The 18,127-nt window shown below is 41.2% G+C and overlaps 1 protein-coding gene across 1 annotated transcript in view; it reads right to left on the reverse strand.

The window, feature by feature from the left end:
- The window catches only part of LOC127831518 (uncharacterized), a 164,474-nt gene that overhangs the window by 11,540 nt on the left and 134,807 nt on the right, over positions 1–18,127 (reverse strand). The window contains exons 55-63 of the mRNA XM_052356502.1: positions 16,732–16,953; positions 14,342–14,459; positions 5,912–6,037; positions 5,800–5,822; positions 5,288–5,377; positions 3,773–3,955; positions 3,120–3,217; positions 2,618–2,813; positions 1,070–1,118 (exon numbers count right to left, since the gene is read on the reverse strand). Of these exons, the coding sequence (XP_052212462.1) occupies positions 1,070–1,118; positions 2,618–2,813; positions 3,120–3,217; positions 3,773–3,955; positions 5,288–5,377; positions 5,800–5,822; positions 5,912–6,037; positions 14,342–14,459; positions 16,732–16,953 (1,105 nt within the window). The remainder of the gene's footprint in view (positions 1–1,069; positions 1,119–2,617; positions 2,814–3,119; positions 3,218–3,772; positions 3,956–5,287; positions 5,378–5,799; positions 5,823–5,911; positions 6,038–14,341; positions 14,460–16,731; positions 16,954–18,127) is intronic.

Below are 18,127 nucleotides of genomic sequence, written 5' to 3' on the forward strand. Positions count from 1 at the left end.
TACATATAAAAGGTAAAAGTCACACTTTAATTGATCATTTACAGTATTTATCCATGGTTGATGAAATAAGATCTATAATTTCTATATTTGTTTCTTTGAAATCTTGTTAATATTGACAAAAAAAAACAAAAACAGGGAAAGTGCAGCACTGTTATGACTTATATGAAGGATTAGTAGGTTGTTTGTCTAACTCCCCTCGGTGATAGGGCTTGGAAAGTTTGCACAACACCCATGTGATACAACTACTTAAATTATTACCAGGGTGCAGGAGCATGTGAAATAAGGCTACTAAAATAGGAAAAATGGATGCTATGTACATGAAGAGATGGTCTTCAGAAATTGGTCATCATATAAAACAATTCATTGAAAAAAACTCTGATATATTTCAACAGAAATAAATGGTTACTGCAAAGTGAACCTCTTACATGCAATTTCATTTCACTAAAATGCATGTTCAACAAATCGGTGCTGCTATTTAAACATGTACATGGCAGTCCAAAAAAAATATCTATATACCATCCCCCAACACCCACCCCACCTGCTGATCACTTGAACCTGGTTCTGGGAATACTTTACATAATGAATGCACATAAATTGTCTTCCTGAATTAACATGTGCAGTCCGCACAGGCTTATTAAAGATGACACTTTCTGCCTTTGTGAATTCTTCATTAATAGGAAATCTCTTCTTCTAAACAAAATTCTTAACTGGGTGAAAATGCTGTCCCTGATTAGCCTGTGCAGATTGCAGAAAGTGTTGTCCCTGATTACCAGTAGACTGTGCATATTGCACAGGCTTGCAGATTGCACGGGCTTATCTGGGACGTCACTTCACACTTATGCATTCAGTCAAGAACGAGGCTCACTTTCATCTTCAAGTGGTGCAACTGATCTAGACCTGACTGAATGTGCCTTTGGTCTCATGGTTACATACATTGGAATCGAGTTAAATGAATAACCTTTAAAAGAACAGGGCAAGGTGGCAAGGGAGAAGTGAAATCAGTATCTATGAGCAACTAAAATACAGGAAGTGTTTAGGGGAAGGAAATAGAAAACTGAAATGAGCTTACCTTTGGGCTGTTTAAGACTCAAAGGTCCTGGTTTTACAGGATCCAAATGCTGAAAATTTATGGGATAATAAGAGAGGTATTTATAGGGAGCATATAAGAGGTTTATTCAATATCTAATGCTCAACCTCAATTCCTGTATAATAAAATAATTATAAATAATCTTTTCTTAATTTACTTATAAAAGGTGTTATTTGACATTTTTTTCTTTTCTTCAAGTGAATGATTATATGTTAGAAAATAAGGTCATCAACCACAAATGGCTTCATGTCAATATTCATGTCATGCTTTATAAGAAGCCTTGAAAAATGTGTGAAATTTTATAGGGTTTCATAATATTACGTGTGTTTCAAAGTCGTTAATGTGACTTAAAATCATATAAAACTTGTCATTGTAGGAATAAGGTGCTTGAGTTTTTACATCTTTGTCATTTCATCATATCATTCAACTTATGTTATCATTTGTTTTACTATTGTCTGACAGGTCAATATTACACTTAGTTTTACACTGAGTATGTTATTTACATACTATTTGAAAACACACATAAAAAACATTGGACTTAAACCTTGGCATCATCCCAGCAAGAAATGATCAAACTTGAGCATTTCACAAGCTAGCTAATAAGCATTTTATCATTCCACTCATTTATTGCCTGGCATGACATTTATTACACCCACCTTGTCTGACCTGGCCTTAAACCCCTTGTACTTGTATAACACACACCTTGCTGGACCTGGCCTTCAACACCTTGTACTTGTATAACACCCACCTTGTCTGATCCGGCCTTCAACACCTTGTACTTGTATAACACCCACCTTGTCTGACCTGACCTTCAACACCTTGTACTTGTAAAACACCCACCTTGTCTGACCTGGCCTTCAACACCTTGTACTTGTATAACACCCACCTTGTCTGACCTGGCCTTCAACACCTTGTACTTGTATAACACCCACCTTGTATGACCTGGCCTTCAATACATTGTACGTGTATAACACCCACCTTGTCTGACTTGACCTTCAACACCTTGTACTTGTATAACACCCACCTTGTCTGACCTGGCCTTCAACACCTTGTACGTGTATAACACCCACCTTGTCTGACCCTGCCTTCAACACATTGTACTTGTATAACACCCACCTTGTATGACCTGACCTTCAACCCCTTGTACTTGGATAACACCCACCTTGTCTGACCTGGCCTTCAACACCTTGTACGTGTATAACACCCACCTTGTCTGACTTGGCCTTCAAGATCTTGTACTTGTATAACACCCACCTTGTCTGACCTGACCTTCAACACCTTGTACTTGGATAACACCCACCTTGTCTGACCTGGCCTTCAATACATTGTACGTGTATAACACCCACCTTGTCTGACTTGGCCTTCAAGATCTTGTACTTGTATAACACCCACCTTGTCTGACCTGGCCTTCAACCCCTTGTACTTGGATGACACCCACCTTGTCTTACCTGGTCTTCAACACCTTGTACGTGTATAACACCCACTTTGACTGACTTGGCCTTCAACCCCTTGTACTTGTATAACACCTACCTTGTCTGACCCGGCCTTCAACACCTTGTACTCGGCAGACTCGATTATTCTCTCACTCATCAGCTTATCCTCCGTGTACAGGACCACCTTGCGACTGTAGGATCCCCCGCTGTTGCCCGTGCTCAGCTTGGACACTCTCTGCATCTGCTGGTGCTCTCCGCACAGCCAGACAATCTTCCCGCTTGGCAGACGACACCTGCAGAAAAAGTTTGACTATTGATGGGCAAACACAAATATGAACCTAAATCTTGGGAGCACAAAAGTGACATTATATAAATGTAAGCTAGAGCTATGGCCATGGTCAGTGACCATATCAAGTCTACACAGGCTAATTAGGGACCACAGTTTTTGCTTGGATTAAATTGATCTAAGAAGAGACTTCCTTTCAACAAAAAATGCCATACAAGCGGAAAGTGTTGTCCCTGATGAGCCTGTGCCCAACTGATTTATTTCTATATTATATTTACATTTATTGAAAATGAAGTGACCCTGAAATCCTTACCGGGCCAGACATCCCGAGATTTCCTTCGTCTCGTCCTTAGCAAGTTCAGACCGTAAGTGCGTCAACGCTTCAACAAAGTCAAGGTTGTCTTCGCAGACCTGGTAAAGTGGTAATGAAAAATACTTTATATACATGTAATTCATCATGTAATCAAACCTTTATGTAGCTGAATTGATTTAATTGAAATCTATTTATTTAAGCATTCAAACCGTTATTTTGTTTAATTGTTTAATGAGTATAGTTTTAACCTATTTATTTAAGCTCAATGGCATCGAAAGCCTAGGCTTTTTGTAACACTCTCAAGTCTGTTTTCTGGGTGGACCCATTACTTGGGGTCTTTGGGGGGGGATATTTAAAAACACTTCCCACAATGGGGATAAAAAAATCGGTCTCCGGGTCACTAGGCGGACAACATACTTACTAGGCCACGACAAAATCTAAAGTGTTATTTACAACATTTATTGTATTGACTTATTAGGAACTGGGGTCCCTTTGTGTCCAACCTGACATTTTTTGCCATGACCTACTAGGTTTAATTGCCATAACTTAACAAACCAGTCATTACTATTCAGTGAATGTCAACTTTTCAGGGCATGATATCTTTTAAAGCAGCAATAATCACATCGAAAAAGCCATCAATAACTACAACAAACCTGTCGAATCCAGTCAAGGTAGGCCTTTCCTTTTCCAGGAGAGAAGCATTTCAATTTGATGGGGCCCTGCTTGAGGATGGTGTAGATACGGTATAGGTACGGCGCAGCCTTCTGAAGAAACACCTCCAGCTGTTCCCGATTTCTGAACGCCAGTGGAAATTTCTGTGGGCACAAGTGCCAGCCCTGTGTACAGAATAACAATTATATGAGCCTTGCTCTGTGAATGGGTCATAAATGCATGTGCGTAAAGTAATGCCACAGAGTAGCCTGTCCAGTCTGCACAGTATAATCAATGACAACACTTTACACTTTTATGACATTTCTACGTTTACAGAAAGTCTCTTCTTAGCACATATCCAGTTTAGGCAGAAAGTATCGTCCCTTATTAGCCTGTGTGGACAGTACAGGCTCATCAGGGACAACACTTTACGCACATGCATTTACAAAGCAAGGCTTAAATTATGTTTCTTTTGGCACCAATGACACATATGACATAAAAAAAGTATTAAGAATGCTAGTTATTACTAAACCTATTCTTGAAACCGTTTTAAACTTGATAACCGAACAGAATCATTTGATATTCTACTTGTGGAACACATTTGCAATTTTACAACATCATGACACAATTTTAAATCATCTGCACATATAGGAATAAAACTCCCTAAAAAGGAAAGGTTTTAACATGAACTATTTTGGCACAATATTGAAAACAGTATTATTTGCAGAAAAAAATAAAAGTTTTCCGGTGCTGTTCTTTTTAATACTGACCTGCTCATGTTCATGTACTGACCTGTTCATGTTCCCACAATCACCTGTTCATGTTCACACTCAGCTGTTCATGTTTACACTCAGCTGTTTATTTTCACACATAACTTGTATACTGACCTGTTCACAGTCTCACATGTTCATGTTCACACTCAGTTGTTCATGTTCACACAGGACTTGTACACAGACCTTTTCATGTTCATGCTGACCTATTCTTGTTTACACTGCCTTGTTCACATTCACACAGACATGTTCACACAGACATGTTCATGTTCACACAGACATGTTCCCACATACATGTTCATACTTGCATTTTCATGTATACACCAACAAATGTTCACGCTGACCTATTTATGCTCACACAAGACTTGCATACTGACCTATTCATGCTCACACAGACCTGTTCATGTTAACATTGACCTGTTCATGTTCCCACACTAACTTGTTCATGTTCCCATACTTACCTGTTCATGTTCACACTCACCTGTTCATGTTAACACAAGACTTGTATACATACCTGTTAATGTTCACATTGACTTGTTCATGTTCACATTACAGACCTATTCAAGGTCAAACTGACCTGTTCACATTCATACTGACCTGCGTACATTCATACTGGTATGTTCATGTTCACATACAGACCTGTTCATGATCACACTGGTATGTTCATGTTCAAACAGGACATGTACACAGATCTGCTTATGTTAACATACTGACCTGTTCATGTTCACACAGGACTTGAATACATACCTGTTCATGTTCACACAGGACTTGTATACAGAAGCTCTCCGTGCTCCAGTCATCAAAGTCATCTGTCTCTTCAAGAGAGTTTTCGTCCACCTTAACAAAGCATTAAAACATAAACAATAATGTTCTCATCCATAATTGCAACATTATTTTTAATGAACAAGAACATCTGCTTTTTACTTATCAATAAAATAAATATGAACCATGAAAGAAAATGATATTTTCCTAATTAAAAACAATAACATGACAAAGAAGGTTTTTATCAACCATTTTAACATCTATAAAAGCAATAAAATTTCAGTCCACTTTATCAGCATTAACTGGATTTTCAATAAGAAAAGACTTCCTTGGAACGAAAAACAAGCAGAAAGTGTTATCCTTGAAAAGCCTGTCCAGACTGCACAGGCTTATCTGGAACGACACTTAACCCACATGTATAACGCCCATTTGAAAGCTTACATTGGGTCTGTCCCTTGTTAAAGCTTACATTGAGTCTGTCCCTGGTTAAAGCTTACATTGAGTCTGTCCCTTGTTAAAGCTTACATTGAGTCTGTCCCTTGTTAAAGCTTACATTGAGTCTGTCCCTTGTTAAAGCTTACATTGAGTCTGTCCCTTGTAAAAGCTTACATTGAGTCTGTCCCTTGATGACCTTGGTCGACCCCCCTTTCTTAGATATTGGAACACGTTGAGTCCTCCTGTATGATTTTGTGTTTCCGACGGAACTCTCACGCCCTTCCTCCGATTTCCCTTTAGCTGAAATTTTGAGAAGTGAACCATTACTTTTATTAAGAAATAAATACTGGCTTATCACAGTTTACTTGTCAATAAATAATGATTTAGTTCTGATGGGTAGGAAGTGTGTAGCTCCACCTTAGAATTATAATAGTTATGGGTAGGAAGTGTGTAGCTCCACTTTTAAAAGATAAAATTGATTGGTATAAAGTGTGTTGCTTTACCTTAAAAATATAAAAGTGATGGGTATGAAGTGTGTAGCTCCACCTTAAAAAGATAAAAGTGATGGGAAGGTCACTGAAGTGTGTACCTCCACCTTAGAAAGATACAAATGATGGGAAGGAAGTCTGTACCTCCACCTTAGAAAGATACAAATGATGGGAAGGAAGTGTGTAGCTCCACATTTGAAAGATATGAAGTGATTAGTAGGAAGTGTGTAGCTCCACCTTAGAAAGATAAAAGTGATGGGAAGGAAGCCACCTTAGAAAGATAAAAGTGATGGGTAGGAAGTAAGTAGCTCCACCTTAGAAAGATATAAGTGATGTGTAGGAAGTGTATAGCTCCATCTTAGAATGAAAAAAGTGATGGGTAGGAAGTGTATAGCTCCATCTTAGAATGATAAAAGTGATAGGTAGGAAGAGTGTAGCTCCACCTTAGAAAGATAAAAGTGATGCGTAGGAAGAGTGTAGCTCCACCTTAGAAAGATAAAAGTGAGGGGTAGGAAGAGTGTAGCTCCACCTTAGAAAGATAAAAGTGATGGGTAGGAAGAATGTAGCTCCACCTTAGAAAGATAAAAGTGATGGGTAGGAAGAGTGTAGCTCCACCTTAGAAAGATAAAAGTGATGGGAAGGAAAACAAATTTTTCTAGTAAAATTCATTTTAATTAGTAATTACTTACTTGCTATCATATGCTACTCACCAGGAAGGATCGTAAATAATCCGGAATCTTTCTGTCCAAAGAATCCCACACTTTTCATAAACCCGTCGATCAGGTCAGAACGGTCACATAGTGCCGTGTAGCCGTATAACCAAAACGGGATATTACCCAGAATCACTCTTATTCCAATAAACAATATGAAATATTAGACGAAGAGCAGGGTGGGAGGTGGGACTTACCGATAGCAGGTAAGTAATTACTAATTAAAATGAATTTTACTAGAAAAATTTGTTTTTATAGCTTAATTACGTTACCTGCTATCATATGCTGACTTTGCAGCTGCAGCGGGAAGGTTCGCGAAGATCTCCCCATCACAGCGGAACCCATATCTCAGGTTCTTAGCTAATCTTCGTTATTACGGTATTAACTTAATTCACGGATAATCGTAATATACCTATGCCGTAGAAGATACTACCGTTTGTGCAACCACAAGGGGGCCCAACAAATACAAGTTGTCCTGTTGGCACTCCAGAGAACGAAGATAAAAAGATGAAAAAGTGGTCTGATTCCTCCAGAAAGCAGCTTGAAGCACGTCAGAGAGTGGGGTATGATTAATATATGCCCACGAAGCTGACATTGCTCGTAATTCATGCGGTCTAATCTTAAAAAGGGATGAATCCCTTGAAGAAAGAGAAGAGTAAGCCCTTTTTATAGTCGAGGCTACCCAACGGGAAATAGAAGCCGCAGACACATCGCCCCCCCTTTAAAGGGAATGAAGAGTCTCTTGCGAGAACCTCAAATAGACTTAACTCTACTAAGATGGAACTTCAAAGACCTGACAGGGCAGAGGAGTCTATCTTCATCTTCATTTCCACAAGTTCTAGAAAGACTTGGGACCTTGAAGGGTTTAGAAGCCATTGAGGGGAGTTGATTTTTAGCAAGGAATCCTGGCTGACACAACAAAGTGACGGAGCCATCGGAGGAATCAAAACGAAGATGGCTTTCTTCGATAGAAAGAGCATGAATTTCACTTCTACGTTTGGATAAAGCCATGGTAAGAAGGAAAATGGTCTTCCAGGTTAGGAACTGTAAAGAAGCCTGATTAAGGGGTTCATAGGGAGCTTTAATAAGCGATCCAAGAACGAGACACAGGACGTTTAAGTTCAATGGCTCGGATCAGTTCCGAAATGGCTGGGTCAGCACAGACTTGTGATGACTTACGAAAAGCCAAGGTATGCGAAAGCACAGATCTGTATCCTTTGATGGAGCTAAGAGAAAGTTTCTTATCATCAAAGAGATAGATTAGAAAATCCGCTATGCGTCTAGCAGAGGGATTGAGGGGATCAATTTTCCCTCGAACACACCAATTAGAGAAGAGTTTCCAGCAAGCATCATAGACTGCTCTGGTGGACTTTCTCCTTGCAGAGGCAACGAGCGTTGAAGCCCTGACAGAAAAGCGTTTCTTCTGCAGGGATTGCCTGATAACGGCCAGACGTGTAAGTGAAACATGTCTGGATCCATGTGAAGTCTGCCTCTCTGAGATAGGAGATCTGACCTGTGCGGGAGTTCCCTGGGAAATTCGCACAGGAGACAGAGAAGGTCGTTGAACCAGGAAATCCTGGGCCACCAAGGGGCTATCAGGAGGATCCGGCAAGAGCTCACACTGATTTTCCCTAAGATTTGGGGAATTAGAATGGGTGGGGGATAAGCGTTAGCGTCCAGTTGATCCCAATCGAACGAAAGCGCGTCTACCGCCCACGCTGCTGGTTCGAACACTGGACTCACATACAGAGGAAGTCTGTGGTTGTCTCTGGTCGCAAACAGGTCGACCAGTGGATAACCGAATGTGAGGAATATCTTGTTGGCCACTTCCTGATGAAGTGTCCCCTCCGATGGAAGTAACTGGTGTTTGCGAGACATACCGTCCGCCAGGGCGTTGAGACAACCTGGTATGTGTTTGGACAAGAGAGAGACGTTGAGGCTCTGGCAAAGAACAAGTAAGTTCATTGTTTCCAGATACAGGGAGTGAGAGTGTGTACCACCCTGTTTCTGGATGTAAGCCACGACTGATGTGTTGTCTGTCGATACCATCACACAGGAGTCCCGAAGATGTGATTGGAATTGAGAAACAGCTAGAAAGACTGCTCGTATTTCGAGATCGTTTATGCGCAGGAGAGACTCCTGAGGAGACCACAATCCTGATAATGTCAGGCTGCGGGGTTCCAGGTGAGCGCCCCAACCTTCCATGCTCGCATCCGTTATGAGATGTAAAGAAGGTTGCAGGGGAAGAAGCGGTACTCCTGCCAACAGGGTCTCCTCGTCTAGCCACCATTGAAGGTGGGGGACTAAGGACGGAAGGAAGGGAATCTGTGTGAGCAGATTGTCTGGAGACCATTTCCATCGAGCTGAGAGATAGTGCTGAAGAGGACGTAGGAAGAGACGCCCCAACTGCACGAAGTCTGCTACAGAGCTCAGGATACCGTTGAGAGAGAGGAAATCTTGAGCTGTGATATGAGATTGGGACAGCACCCATCTGACCTTCAAAAAGAGGTCTGATACACGTTGCAGTGAGACCCTGACCTGATTGATGTGGGTCAGAAAATACATTCCCACGAATATGAAATCCTGAGAGGGAATGAGGTCTGACTTGGCTACATTGAGAAGGAGTCCTAAAGAGAGGAGCTCCTTCCAAGAGAACTCTAAGTGTAGCAGAAGCAGTCGACGAGTGAGCTGGTGTAAGAGCCAATCGTCGAAATACTGAAGCAGTTGAACCCCATGTCATCGGAGGTGTGCGCCCACTGCGGCCATGAGTTTGGTGAAAACTCGTGGAGCTGTGGCCAATCCAAAGGGCATCGCCCGAAACTGGTAGACCTGGCCTCGAAAGGAGAAGCGCAGGTACTTCCGGTAGTTGGGATGGATAGGAACATGGAAGAATGCATCTTCCAGGTCCAAGGAAACCCCCCAGTGCATGGGTTTGATGGAGCGCCGAATGAAGGCAAGAGTCTCCATCTTGAAAGTAGGTTTGACTAGAAACGTGTTGAACACTTTTAAGTCTATGACTGGTCTCCAGGAGCCGCTTTTCTTTTGAACAAGGAAAAGGCGACTGTAAAATCCTGGAGAACAAGGGTCGTGAACCCTTTCTACCGCCTGTTTTTCCAGGAGTCCGAGAATGGAGTCTGGAAGTTGTGGATGCGGAGATACCAGATCTATTGGGACGCGAGAGAGTGGGGGCCTTTTTTCAAATTGAAAAGTGAGGCCTTGTGTGACAAGAGAATGAACCCACGCGTCCGAAGTTATTTGGAGCCATCGATTTGCGAAGTGCATAAGTCTGGCCCCGACTGGTACCTCCGGCATCAGAGGTTGTGGCGGTAGAAAGGGGTATGACCTAGGGCTGACCTTTTGGAGGTCCACCCTTGCCGGAAGAAGGATTAAATGTCTTCTTGTCCCCATTGGGTTTGCCCTTACTCCAATTTTGGTTTACAGAAGGCTTCCGATAGGAAGATGTTCTGTTCTGAAAAAGAGGCCTATTTGTGGGCTGACGTGGAGCAGACGGACGCTTAGTAGGGAAACTGTCCCTTTTAGCCTTCTTGGCCGGTGGGGCTCCTGTGGGCTTAGAAGCAGGACGCTTAAAAACCACAGGGTGCTGGCCAGATTTGCTCCTAGCTAAGGAGGCATGTATCTGATCTTCACAATCAGCAGTAAGTGCCGACTGTTTCCTCCCTCCGAAAAGAGAATCTGCTGTTAGTGGAGCAGTTGAAGGGAGTTAACGCCTGTTTCCAAAAGGAAATTATTGGGGAAGGAAGACAGGGTGAGGTCTCTCCGAAGCCTTAACATCTCAGACATAGACGACGCAGCATTGTGAGATAAACACTGCGTAGTACGTGAAAGATGTATCAACAAGGCCCGGAGCGCCTCTGGGATTGAATCAGAGAGCTCCCAAACCAAGTCTAAGGCTGTGGCTGCCATGAGATCTAGCTGGTTAGCCAGACCTATGGAACGGCGTTATCTCAGCTCCCAATTTTCCAACAGGGAAAGAGGGACTGCTGTATGGGTAGATGATGAAGGCATTGTAAGTGACAGCTTACTAATGTCAGCATCAGGAACCGGAAGTTTGGAAAGGTCCAAACCGGTAGAAGGGTCAGGTACCGGGGCCTTATAACTTTTCCCGCCGTCCATCCGTTTAGGCTCCGTCAGCTCCTTTGGGGCTTTCCATGGAGATGGCAAAGGCTTATTGGCTGGCTAAAGTGACTGGAAAACAGCCATTGTGGAAGAGCCAATAGGAAGGCGTAGATCCACTCGGGAAGGCGCCTTACTTATCCTGCCAGGCTCTCGTCTGCGGGCTACCTGTTCTGTAACGGTAACCGCAGATCCTGTGAGAGACAAGGATGGGCAGGGACAGAAGTCCTCATCTAAGGTATTGAACATTAGTTCGTAAACCTGATTGATGGAGGCCAAATAACAAAGTTCGGCCTCATTAGACTCCGAACCCGCCTCAATCGAACCGTCTGCGGGAGCATTAGATTGATTGAAACCGGTGGATACAAAAATAGGAATAATAGATTCATTCGCTTCTATCATGAGAGAATCGTTTTCCGGCACCATCAAAGATATAGCTGGTGAGTTAGGTCTATCAGAGATCAAGTCAGCAGACTCACTTTGAATACCAGAGGTCGCTGGTAAAGGATCAGTCGAAAAAGGGACAAAGATTCCCGGCGACTGTTGGATCCACAAAGTATTGGGATTTGATGGTGTAGCGGCAGCCTGGGGTATACTTCTATGCAATGGAAGAGACCCGTGGGGCTGAAAAAGCAGCCGAAGTGGTAAGATTAACCCCTGTACCTTGAGCCTGATATGTATGCAAACTAGTGTTTGAATACAAATTATGCTCAGTGGTTGTAGGAACGGCTGAAGTGTGTGTTGAGGCCAAAATAGAGGCCGACACACGTGGAAGGGTGTCACTAGATTCCTCAGAGAGCGCCTAATGGAGGAAGGTCTATGTCCCTTATCCCTGTGATGCCGAGACACTGTTCGGCGGCGCTGGGAATGATGTTTTCTGATCGAACGTCTCCCAGAGCGCTGGCGTGATCGCTCTTTACGAGGCAATCTACGCTGAGAAACACTCTGTGAGCGTGAACGACGTCCCCTCCGATAATGATGAGGGCTAGTTGAAGTAGACGATGAGTCAAACGACGACGAGCCCGAGGTGGAGGAGTAGCCGGAAACATATACACTACATGTTTACGTCTGTGACTCACAGTAGAAACGCGGCTGCGTCTACCTTTGTGGAGTACTGACAAGGTAGTGTCAACATCTACGGTGACCGGAACGGTCTGTGGCACAGACCGGTACCCGGTGACCGGATCAGTCATTACATGACCGGTGACCGGACCGGTCAATGACCGGTAACCGGTTGACCGGTGACCGGTCATAGCATGACCGGTTGACAGGTGACTGGACCGGTCATAGCATGACCGGTGACCGGACCGGTCAGTGACCGGTGACCTGTTGACCGGTGACGACACCGGTCATAGCATGACCGGTGACCGGACCGGTAAATGTTGACCGGTGACCGGTGAAGTTTCCAGACCGGTCAACTGGTCGTTCCCGATGTACGGACCGGGCAAATTTTGTCCGGTGTCGTCACCGGGCAAGGACCGATGCATGGCATCTCCTGGTGGCATATGGTCAAGATCGTGTGGTGAAAAGTCTCGACAAACGGAACTTTCCCTACTTTGATCTGAACTATGCATGTTGGGTCTACGACTCTTGAAAGGTCGACGCTTGATGGCCTAGGTATCTGCAGACCAATGCTCACAGAAAGGGCAGCAGTTATCCTGGGTACATCCTGCACACGACAGGCTGCTACCATGGTTGTCCCATGCTGCCCTTATGTGTTCACATGAGCCACGTGTTTGAGGCATATTTTGCCTTGAACAAACAAACAAATACACAAAACAATACAGAAATAAACGGATATATATACGGAGAATGTTTTAACACAATACAAAAACTTCTCTATTCTGTTAAACAGAAGAATCCAGCGAAACAGAAGCAACAATTAAGTCAATAACAAAAATGTCGGCCTTTGTATAACGCATCCGGAATAAGAGTGATACTGAGTAATATCCCGTTTTGGTTATACGGCTACACGGCACTATGTGACCGTTCTGACCTGATCGACGGGTTTATGAAAAGTGTGGGATTCTTTGGACAGAAAGATTCCGGATTATTTACGATCCTTCGGGGTGAGTAGCATATGATAGCAGGTAACGTAATTAAGCTATTAAAAGTGTAGCTCCACCGTGGAAAATGGGAATTACACTGTAACTCCAATATAGTGCGGTCCGTTATAACGCTGTGTCCAATATAACGCGGGGGGTCCTTGGATCCCGTTTTTTCTCCAACCTTCCATTTCTGATTCAAATCCTTGTTATGCAGCTTCATGTATTTTCAGAAAATTCAAAGAAGCCAGTGATCACAGCTTGATTGCTTTATCCGTCCGTTTAAATGATTTTAATCGATTCGAGGTTAAACGACACTCGACAGCTAATTGGTGTTAATCTGTTGTGTAATGTCAATAAAGGTGTGAAAACTCGTGAGTTCATGTTTATTACATGTATTCCCTATCAGAGCGGTTCAGTGCGCTAATTTAAATAAGGCAAGTGCAAGCAGAATAATTATCAAATTAAAGTTATTTAAAACGATTACCTGTTTATGTTTTGTATTTATCGTGTATTGTATTTTATTGTATAAACTATGCCTGTGTAAGTGTGTTATCGTTTATTATATGCTACACATGCTTGATAAATTAAAATATCTGTGTGTGTGTTTAATGTTTCAGTGCGTTTACGAAAAAGAAAAAAAAAATCCTGCATTTTATTTACATGCTAACGCAGTGTAATGATTAACAGAGATGCACTTAAATTTGTGCCCGTTATCAGAAAGGTCCACGGAAAGCACGTTTTTTACATGCTGCAAATGACGAAATAAAAAATTTCTGTGAACATGTATCGTATTGCATTCAATCTAAATTTAAATTCGCTCGTCCATATATATTGGATTATCGGATAAATGTGCACATTAGAAAAGCGGTATGTATACTGTTATCGTTCGATTTGGTTTATATGCATGTATTTGCGGATGACATCACTGCATGACAATACACAGGACCTATATTATAGGCTATACTTAACCTATTTTTATAGCCCCCTTAAATAAATAAGCTCAAAACTTATAACGCTGTCCGTTTATAACGCTGTTGCGTGGCTTGGACCCCGTCATCCGCGTTATATTGGAGTTACAGTGTATCAAGCCAACTGGTCAATATGTCAGAATCTTTACTTGAATCTTGTTAGAAGGTCGTAAATTGCATTAAATATTCTAAGGGAGTACAAACATGTCAAAGTGAGTGGTGAAGGGGTTATACCCATCCACCAAGCACTACTTACAGCTGCTGTCCTTCACAAAGTCCACAACGATGAGTCTCGGCATCGGCATCTGATCCAGAGAAGCTATAGAGCCGAGGATGTGGCGCATGAACTTGCGCTGAATCAACTCAACCTCCTCCTGAAGAGGACAAAAAATGCATCAAAATAAGTCACATTGTGATTTTAAATGAGGGATAATTACAGTGCTTTTTCACTATTTTCTGCATGGGGCTGGGTCCCTTTGGTTTGGGAAAAATTGCATTAATAAAAATTTGGGGGAAAAATAGTCATGTGTTTATGCAAACAAATACCTCAAAATTGAGAATAAACTGTTTGCAATATTATAGTAACTAGAGTTCAACTTATAGAGCTGGATGGAATATGAACTAAATGCTGAGATTTATTGTTTATTTAATGAAAAACATGAGGATGCTGCATGTGCATAAAGTGCTGTCCCAGATTAGCCTGTGCAGTCCACACAGACAACACTTTATGCACATACATGAAGCCAAGTTTCCTCAAAACGAGGCCAAAATATCAAATCAAATAGTCAAACAGTGATTTTGACACTTTGGATAATATTTTGCTGAAATTAACACCAGTGTTTTTTTGTGTTATAAATCGCGGCCCTATTCAAAATGGAAACAAGGGCTGTTTGTAAAACATGCATGCCCCCATATGGGCTGTCAGTTGTAGATGCAGCCATTGTGTGAATAATTTTTTTTGTCACTGTGACCTTGACCTTTGACCTATTGATCTGAAAATCAATATGGGTCATCTCCCAGTCATGATAAATGTACGTATGAAGTTTCATGATACTAGGCCTAAGTATTCTTGTGTTATCACCCGGAAACCAATTTACTGTTTCAAGTCACTGTGACCTTGACCTTTCACCTAGTAATCTGAAAATCAAGAGGGGTCATCTGCCAGTCAAGATCAATGTACCTATACAGTTTCATGATCCTAGGCCTCAGCATTCTTGAGTTATCATCCGGAAACTATTTTACTGTTTTGAGTCACTGTGACCTTGACCTTTGACCTAGTGACCTGAAAATCTATATGGGTCATCTGCTAGTAATGATCAATGTACCTATGAAGTTTCATGATCCTAGGCCTAATTATTCTTGAGTTATCATCCGGAAACCATTTTACTGTTTCTAGTCACTGTGACCTTGACCTTTGACCTAGTGACCTGAAAATCAATAGGGGTCATCTGCCAGTCATGATCAATGTTCCTATGAAGTTTCATGATCCTAGGCGTAAGCACTCTTGAGTTATCATCCCGAAACCATTTTACTGTTTCGAGTCACTGTGACCTTGACCTTTGACCTAGTGACCTGAAAATCAATAGGGGTCATCTGCCAGTCATGAACAATGTACCTATGAAGTTTCATGATCCTAGGCGTTAACATTCTTGAGTTATCATCCGGAAACAATTTTACTGTTTTGAGTCACTGTGACGTTGACCTTTGACCTAGTGACCTGAAAATCAATAGAGGCCCGTCAAGATCAATGTACCTATGAAGTTTCATGATCCTAGGCCTAAGCGTTCTTGAGTAATCATCCGGAAACCATTTTAGTGTTTCGAGTCACTGTGACCCTGACCTTTGATCTAGTGACCTGAAAATCTATAGGGGTCATCTGCCAGTCATGATCAATGTACGTTTGAAGTTTCATGATCCTTGGCCTAAGCATTCTTGAGTTATCATACGGAAACCATCTGGTGGACGGACGGACCGACCGACATGTGCAAAACAATATACCCCCTCTTCTTCGAAAGGGGCATAAAAAGTACATATTTTTCCCCCAATATATCCTAAAAATTCCCATTTGAAGTTTAAAAAGAACAACAAACAAAATATATATATTTTTTAGATCCCAACATTTCGTTCATCTCCCATCCAGCTATAGAAGGTACACCTTATTTAATATAATATTTATAACACTTTTATTCTCATTTTTGAAGCATTTGTTAGCAAAAACAACACTAATTTCCCAATTTTGTTCAAAAAGTCGTGATTTTCCCCAATCCAAAGAGACCCAGCCACATTTCCAAAATTGTGAAAAAAATCACTGCACAAAGGCAACAGAGCCCGTGTCAAAATCTTAGTTATTGAGCAGGAACCATTTTCTATTTCAATTTGTTTAAGTAACAGTAATCTTGATTTGACTGACTACAAATCAAAATTTTAAGTTTGTGCAAATCAAAATTCCAAGTTTGTGCAAATCAAAATTCCAAGTTTGTACAAATCAAAATTCCAAGTTCGTGCAAATCAAAATTCCGAGTTTGTGCAAATCAAAATGCCAAGTTTGTGCAAATCAATATTCCAAGATAGTTAAAAAAAAACCTGGTTCGTTGTAAGTTTTATGTATATGTTTGCAGTCTTGTGTTGGAAAAAAAAAGTACTCACCTGATAAGCCACAGAGGAATTGCCTTTTTTCTCAGTGTCCACTTCAGCGAGCTTGACATGCTTTTTCTTATCCTTCCCAGATGCCTCAGCGTTCTTCTTTTCCGTGAGTTTTTGTGTCGTCAACGCCTCTCCCACGTACTGCATGAGTACTTTGATCCCTTCAGGGTTCTCCTTCTGCAGGTAGACCTCGGACGCCTTTGCCCTAGCCAGTAGCATGCCAACCTGTGTGGAGTTAGACCATAATTTTTTTAAATTTAATGTGCATCTTGAGGCAGACCTGAGTAAGGCCTGTTTTGACCACTTGGGCACTTTTTTTTAACAAAGTTTAATTTTGACTTTTGGTTTAAGATGTGATAGTTTTACGTTACTTTGCTATTTAAGTCTGTATCAATTATTTAACCCACTGGACCAGGCCAGTTATGACTCCAGAGTCTTTATTTGAGGAGTAAAGAAGAGGACCTATATATATTGTGACATACCAAATGTAACACGTCTGGATGTTTAAGTTGCCGAGATTATTATGTTACTAAAAACAGTATCTTAAATATAGTACCAGAAATTCTCAGTTGAAAAGGGGCATACCTTTTGTTATTTTAAATTCAGGACAAAACAAATACAAAAAAAGTACAAATAAAATTTCATAAGCTCCCATGCCAGCAAGTAAAAAAAATGTTGTAGGCAAAACATGAGGTAGAAAGTCTGCAGCCTGTGGGTACATTAGTAACTTTCAGGCTGTTCAGGTTTTCTGCTGTTTGTTGCTCATCAGTATCTTAAGTGTGTGAAATGAGCCTTTACATTTTGAATCTAGTTAGAAAGGTCAAGCATTTAATTTGATATTAAAATAGACTTAAAATTTGTAAAAATGTATATCTGAGCGTGGATAATTTATCCCTTTACCACTTTGATATGTATTTAACCCTTTACCACTTAGATACGTATTTAATCCTTTACCACTTAGATAAGTATTTAACATATTTAACCCTTTACCACATAGATATCTATTTAACCCTTTACCACTAACATATGTATTTAACCCTTTACCACATAGATATGTATTAAACCCTTTACCACTAAGTTACATATTTAACATATTTAACCCTTTACCACTTATATATGTTTTTAACCTTTAACCACTTAGATATGAATTTAATCTTTTACCACTTAGATACATATTTAACCCTTTTACCACTTAGATATGTATTTAACACTTTACCACTTATATAGGATTCTAACCTTTTACCACTTAGATACGTATTTTAATGCAATTGTAGTCCCTTTAAAAGTCAAATTAAATTATAGACCTTTTCTTGCAAGATTCAAGTTTTAAAGGCTAATCACTCCAACCCTTAGATACTGATATGCAGCAAACAGCATAAAACTTACCAGACTGCGAGTC

The sequence above is a fragment of the Dreissena polymorpha genome, chromosome 5 (genome assembly GCF_020536995.1).
Source record: "Dreissena polymorpha isolate Duluth1 chromosome 5, UMN_Dpol_1.0, whole genome shotgun sequence".
Taxonomy (NCBI): Eukaryota; Metazoa; Mollusca; class Bivalvia; order Myida; family Dreissenidae; genus Dreissena; species Dreissena polymorpha.